The 7,761-nt window shown below is 35.1% G+C and overlaps 1 protein-coding gene across 1 annotated transcript; it reads left to right on the top strand.

Moving 5' to 3' along the window:
• On the top strand, window positions 1–3,818 carry LOC21406090 (peroxidase 20). The gene is made up of 4 exons (XM_024170756.1): window positions 1–239; window positions 616–807; window positions 2,821–2,986; window positions 3,391–3,818. The coding sequence occupies exons 1-4, from the start codon at window positions 15–17 to the stop codon at window positions 3,816–3,818; spliced, it is 1,011 nt and encodes a 336-aa protein (XP_024026524.1). The 5' UTR covers window positions 1–14.
• The last annotated feature ends 3,943 nt before the right edge of the window (window positions 3,819–7,761 follow it).

Below are 7,761 nucleotides of genomic sequence, written 5' to 3'. Positions count from 1 at the left end.
TCTATTTTCCTATAATGGGGTATTTCAATGCGATATTCTTGATCATTGCATTTTTAGCCTTGGTTTTGCGTTGCACTGAAACTTTGAGTGAGGATGTGCCTCTCGTGTTTGACTATTACAAAGAGACTTGTCCGTTGGCGGAAAACATCGTGAGGCGTCACGTTGCGATTGCATTGGTCAGAGACCCTAGAATGGCTGCTTCTCTCCTCCGCTTGCATTTTCATGATTGCTTTGTCATGGTTCTTTCTCTCTCATTCTCTACATTTATACTTTTACAGTAAATAAGCTGCAATGTCAATATTTATACTTAAAAACTTTTATGAACCCTTCAAGATGGTGCTTTCTTTAAGGGGCATAAGTTGTCATTTAGAATCATATCGAAATAAAAATGCTACATAAATATGATGGATCAGAAGTACTCTTTTTATGCTACTTAAAATGACTCTCGAAAACATGTCACATTTATGATAGTCTATTTCTTATTGGGAAAAGGGAAAAAGGGTATGATCATGATATTTGTTTCACACCTTTTATCTTGGATATTTGGATCTATAGCTAATTGTTTTATATTATTATTATTATTATTATTATTTTCTTTTGTTTGGAGATACACAGGGATGCGATGCATCAGTTCTTTTAGATAGCTCTGAAGGTATAGTGAGTGAAAAACAGGCTGGTCCTAACTTGAATTCACTGAGAGGATATGAGGTCATTGATGAGATCAAGTACTACTTGGAAGAGTCATGCCCTTATAAAGTTTCATGCGCTGATATTCTAGCCATTGCTGCTCGTGATGCTGTGGAGCTGGTACACTCTCTCTCTCTCTCTCTCTCTCTCTCTCTCTCTCTCTCTCTCTCTCTCTCTCTCTCTCTCATGTAATAGCGTGCTTATGATAAAGAAGTTAATGAAATGTTGGGGTTATGTTTAATTGTTTATGTATAATTGTTTTACCATAATTTAGTACTGAGGTGTTGGGAGTACACCACATGTGAAACTGACCCAACACACTTTATGAGCGCAACTTGACCCAAAAAATTAACCTATTAGGTCTTGAGTCCTTCTACGTATATAAATCACTTCACATTCTCATCAACTTTCCATGTGGGACAACACACATGCACTTTTCTCAACAATCCCCCCTCATGTGTGTGTTCACTGAGCTCCCCTTCAAATTAAAGTTTCAAGTAGCCGGCACATCCAAGCATCACACTCCAAATGGGAGCCGACTCAAGCATGGGAAAGAGAGCCAAAACCATGCGAGTCCACCAAATGCTCCACCATCCGCGCACCTTCGGGAACACCAACTCTCCACGGGAGGCAACGTGGAAACCGTAACCTAGTGTGATCGCTTGATCCATACGAACCATCGGCTCTGATACCACTTGTTGGGGAGATACCACATACGAAACTGGCCCAACACATTTCAGGAGCCCAACTTGACCCAAAAGATTAACCTATTAGGTCTTGGGTCCTTCTATGTATATAAATCACTTCACATTCTCACCCACTTTCCATGTGGGACAGCACACACGTGTATTTTTCTCAACAATCACCCCCTCATGTGTGTGTTCACCGAGCTCCCCCTCGAATTAAAGTTTCAAGTAGCCAGCACATTCAAGCATCACACTACAAACGGGAGACAACTCAAGCATGGGAAAGAGAGCCGAAACCATGCACCAAATGTTCCACCATCCGCGCACCTGCGGGAACACCAACTCTCCATGGGAGGCAACGTGGGAACTGCAACCGAGTGTGATCGCTTGACCCATATGAACCATCGGCTCTGATACTACTTGTTGGGGAGACACCACATGCGAAACTGACCCAACACACTTCAGGAGTTCAACTTGACCCAAAAGATTAACCTATTAGGTCTTGGGTCCTTCTATGTATATAAATCACTTTACATTCTCATCCACTTTCTATGTGGGACAGCACACATATGCACTTTTCTCAACATGAGGAATATCAGTTGAACAATTTCTTGGAGAGGTACAAAAACATTTCAAGTTTGCATCACTGGAAAGTATTAGTACTGAAATCTTCATGAAGAACTATGATGCAAACAATCCTAGCTCGGAGTTAACATAGCTTGTAAACAATTGGATTAGTTAGTTGTATCAAGGCTTTTGTTCCAGTAAATGCATTCAATAATTGCTGACTTCATAGTGTTTTTGGAGATTCTATGGTGGGCATCCCCGTGCCTATAGGGGCCATTTACCCTACGATTTAAATAAAACAATCCTAGCTTGACCCATACAAACCATCGGTTCTGATACCACTTGTTGATGAAACACCACATGCGAAACTGACCCAACACACTTCAGGAGCTCGACTTGACCAAAAAGATTAACCTATTAGGTCTTGGGCTATTCTATGTATATAAACCACTTCACATTCTCATCCACTTTCGATGTGGGTAAATGCATTCAGGCCTCGTTCACTTTGCGGATTCGAGTTTTCAATTCGAGCTGAGATATGACATTTTCTGAAAGCTTTTCACTGTAGCAAAAAAAGTTAGATGTGACATTTTCAGAGTTTTTTTACTGTAAAAACCTAAAACTGAAAACTCAAATCGGTAAAATGAACGAGGCCTCAATAATTGATGACTTCAGAGTGTTTTCGGAGATTCTATGGTGGCCATCCCCGTGCCTATAGGGGTCATTTACCCTACGATTTAAATAAAATAATACTTATTAAGTGGATTATCCAACCCTTATAGAATATGCATTGTCCGATTTAAATCTTACGGTTATAATCAATGATCCTATGATATCCCACACGGGCGCATTTTTTTATTTATTTATTTTGTCTTTATAGAGAGGAGGGCCTAGATGGGAAGTTTTGTTAGGGAGGAGAGACTCACTTGAAGCAAGCTTAAGCGGAGCCAATCAGTTGATTCCTGCACCCAATTCATCTCTTGAGACTCTCATTGCCAACTTTGAACAACATGGACTTGATGTGGGAGATTTGGTTGCTTTATCAGGTAAATTCATCATTTCCAAGATGAGAATTCAATATTGCAGTGCTGTTTATTTATGCATCACCAGTGCATTTCAAGGGTACCAATGTGAAAAGGCTTGAAATTAAGAAATTGCTTTATTTTAATTTGTATCCTCATAGAATGAAACATGACAATAGACTTATTTTTATACATTTTTTTTTCTTTTGAAACAATACGATTACTTTTAAAGAATTATTTCCTAGCTTCTCCAAAACAAGTTGATTACTGTAAAGCTTGAGATTATCTGCCTTTAGAATCAGACAAAAAAAAAAAAAAAAAACAATGCGGAAATAATTATTTCTTTATTTTATTTGATCATGAGATGATCGTCACACATGCAATATCAGCCATTGAACAAAGATTAATTTTAATGTCATCATGAGCAGGGAGCCACACAATGGGGAAGGCAAGATGTTTAAGTTTCAGGCAGAGGATATATGACGATTTTAAATACTCCAGAGAACATAATGACAAGTACAAGAGATACACCACCTTTCGAAGAATGCTCCGGTCCATGTGCCCGGAATCCGGTAAAGATCACAAGTTGGCCCCTCTTGATCACCTGACTCCGGCCAAATTCGACAACCATTACTTCCTCAACATTCTGGAAGGAAAGGGCTTGCTAGGATCCGACACCGTTCTTGTCACCCAGGATCACGAAGGGGAGATCCTAAAGCAGGTTTGGGCATATGCCTCTGATGAGGAACTTTTCTTTGCTTCATTTGCAAAGTCAATGGTCAAGATGGGAAACATCAATGTCCTCACAGGAGACCAAGGACAAATCAGAAGAAACTGTAGGTTTGTAAGCACCTAAGAGGCAGAATGAGTACTGTTAACTCTAAGATGTGCTTAGCCGAGAGTGTGTTTCACTGTTCTCTTTCGTGTTTTACCTTAGATCTTTGAGTTCTACACTTTCTCTAACTAAATTCTGTATTTGTGCTTCTCTCGGGTTAAGTTGGAAGAATTTGGATCAAAAAGAGGTTGAAATTTGTCTAAGACTTGGTTGTGTTTTGCAGGAATTAAGTACTAAAATATTTCAACAGCTCAATTGTCAAGCACAATATATAATTGCTCTTGCTTTGTAAAATTTTGGAACTCATTTGTATTTTTTTTTTTTTTTTGAAAGTGAAATGTATTGCATTAAGCCAGATCGGCATTTATAACATCCACAGTACAATCAGGAACTTCCTCTAACCAATAACGATCATAGTCTAAAGAAAGAGCAAATTGCGCTAGCGTGTGGGCAGCTCTATTACACTCTCGCGACATTGAGCAGCAATTACCACCGCCAGCCTCAGTCATCATATTTCTGGTGTAATCCACCACAGCTCCCACTTCTGCAAGAACATATAGGGACTGTATACAGCTGGCTGCGACAGAGGAGTCTGTTTCAATCACCTGCGCCCATGAACTCATTTGTAAGACCTGTTCATTTCACCGATTTGAGTTTAGAAGTCAAGTTTTGTTATAGTAAAAAGTTCTTATAAACAGTTACATCTAATTTTTTTGTTACAGTAAAAAGCTCTTACATAAAGTCACATCTCAACTCGAATTAAAAACTCGAATCAACGAACTAAACGGACCATAAATTAATTTACGAGCCAAGTATGACATGACACGGTGTTATACATGGGCCGTGCTAGGTACAATATGAGTTAGTGGGCTGTGTTGGGCTCAAAATTTTAAGAGAAATAGTAAAAAATAGGCCAATATGAAAAGTTAAGAAAGTATATAGGCCAGTTTTTAGTTATAAAAATTAATAGTTCATAATTTATCAAGTTATGGTTCATAACCAGATAAGTTATGGATAAACTTGTCAAGTTATGGTTCATAGTCAAATAAGTTATAAACAATTATGGACAATAACTTGTCAAGTTATGGTTCATAACCAGACTAGTTATGGACGAAAACAATAATTTAGCCTATTTATTAACTTATGTAAACTATTGACCTATTAATTTTAATTCATCTTATGTCTTGGTCTATTTCTCTCTTTCTCCCAAATTTTAATTACGTGACGCAACACGATATATTACATTGAAAAAATTATATCAAGTTCAATATACGGGCCGTCCTAGGTACAATATGATAATAATATAAATGTTACTTGGCATTAAGTTCAATATATATATATAGTGCATTAAAAAAATTATATCAACTTTTTTTAATAAATCATATTACATTTAAAAAGTATAATAATTTAAGAATAATATTAGGAACACCAACTTAAATTTTTAAGTCTTGTATATAATTAATTTGACGTATGAGTTGTCATGTTTATATTAGTGGGTATTTAAAACATTATCATGCTAATTAACAAAAGAGATTACATTGACTAATAAAAAAAATGACAACTCAAATGTCATATCAATTAATACATAACAATTGAAATATGAATTGGTATTTTAACATTACTTATAATTTAATAGACTCAACAGAAAATCTTTTTTTTAGTAATAAGCGATAGAAAATCTCACCTTTAAAAACTATCATATACTGATATAGCCCACTGGAGAATTCTCCATCAAGTTTATATAACGACACCACTAACTTAGAATTTAAATTTGAGACTTGTTTAGTTTATAGATTCAAATTAAATTATTAAATTTAAAAATTTAAATTTTTAAAATTTTTGTGAAAAAAACACTATAATAGAATTTTTTAAAATTCAAATTTTTATAAGAGAAAAGCTTGTAGCAGAACTTTGAAGCGGAGTTCATCCCCAAGAACGGAGCTAGCTAAGGCTGAGGGGGGCTGCTGACTATTTATCTTTAAAGTTATAATTTTACCCCATATTTTCTTGTTTAATCCCCCTAATTTTTTTTATTTCTAAGTTTTATATTAATTGTTTTAAAAGTTTTCATTTATACCCTATGTAAAATTTATTACTTTGTCCCTCTAAAATTTTTTGATTCTAAATTTTATGCAAGGTATTCAAAATTATTTTATTTACCCACTTAATTTTTACTTGTAATTATATTTTATTACATAAGGCCTCGTTCACACTACAAGAAAAAGGGGTTTTTGTGACGACTTTTTGTCGTCGCAAAAACCCGCATGTCGTCGTAACTAACGGTTTTACGATGACACGTCGTCACAAATAATTTGTCGCAAAACCTTTTTTTGCGACGACAAAGTGTCGTCGCAACTGTATTTGCGACGACAGACGTCGTTATACGCCGTTGCAAAATTCGCATGATATGATCATTTTTTGCGATGACATTTCAAATTGTCGTCGCAAATAATCTTATTTTTTTGCAATGACAAGTCTAAAAAAGTCATCGTAAAAAACTGAAATTAATTTTTTTTATAATTTAAAAAAAATGACAATTAATTAATTTTTAATAATTTTAATTAAACATTATTATGTTGCATACTAAATATAAATTATTAAGATACATTAAAAGTGAAATATAAATTAATATTAAAAACAGTAAACCTAAATAAATTTATAAAATATATTATGAATACTACATGAAGTGCATATATAATGTTCAAAAAAATATAAAAGTCTAAATAAAGTGAAAAATAAAATAGTACATATAACGGAACTAATCGTCTAAGTTTGCAGTATTGCCAATAGCTGAATCATCTTCAGGACTGTCATCATCTGAAGGAGGCAGAAGAGCGGCTAGGGCAACTGGACTTGGATGATTAATCGTAGGTAATTGGATGTTGGGCTGCAATTTAGCCACCAATTCTAACATCTTCACCTGATTCTCATAAATCTTAACTTATTCCTAGTACGATTTCTTTAAATAACGACTCACACGTAGGTCAGGTTGAGCCGATGATGTTGCATCCGAGTATGAACCAGCAGATGAAGGAGAAGCCCCAGAGTAATGCTTTTGGGAGAGTGTCGGACCACACATATCTTATATCCTCTACGCATGTCAAGAACTTGCTCCAAAACCCCATGCTCGTCAAAGGCGGGTCTAGTCGAGCTTGAAGTAGACTGTGTTCTCTGTGTTTTTCTCTCATCCTCCAGGGTGTTCTATATAATAAGACATTATAATTATTTTTACATGTTATAAAACTACTATTTCAGTATAAAAAAATTTAATATGAAAAGTAAAAATACTTACAAAAGTCTGTTCCGCTTGGGGATTAACCCAAGAGGCCCCGCAACGATGTATGTCCGCCCAATTGTCTATGGTAGACATCGACTCTTGGGTCTCCATACTGATCTGTCAAATAAATTACATTTGTTAAAATTCTTAAATTCTAACTAAATTTTGGCAGCATAACGACTTATTTTTTCATATGATCCAAAAATCAAAACCTGTAAAAAAACAATTTTAAAAGATTTCGGCACACCGTAGCTGCAAGATGTGCCACCCAGAACAATCATCACAAACATATAAATACGATAATGAAGTCAAAAAATAAGTACTAACATTCTTATTGCGATGCTGAGAGTATGATACCCGACCATGTAAGCTTGGATACTTTTGGTTACTACAATTAGTTTTATTTGTCTCTGATATTTTATGTTTATGATTAACTATAATAAGTAATAGTTACTTGAAATTATGTATAAAAAATCATCAAGTTCTAACAAATCTATAATTACTTGAAATTTGTCGCCGGAGAACCTATCACAACAACGATCCAATGAAGTTGATTCCTCATGTGTAACACCCTGAAGAATTAATTGAGATTAATTAAGGTAATTGAGATTATTAGTGTGCCTAATCTGATTTAATTAATTGAGTTTAAATAATTCCAAGGTATTTAAATTATTCACAGTAATTTAT

The sequence above is a fragment of the Morus notabilis genome, unplaced genomic scaffold (assembly GCF_000414095.1).
Source record: "Morus notabilis unplaced genomic scaffold, ASM41409v2 Scaffold69, whole genome shotgun sequence".
Lineage (NCBI taxonomy): Eukaryota > Viridiplantae > Streptophyta > Magnoliopsida > Rosales > Moraceae > Morus > Morus notabilis.
The sequence above is the reverse complement of the archived record's forward strand: the minus strand, read 5'-3'. Positions and strand labels throughout refer to the sequence as shown.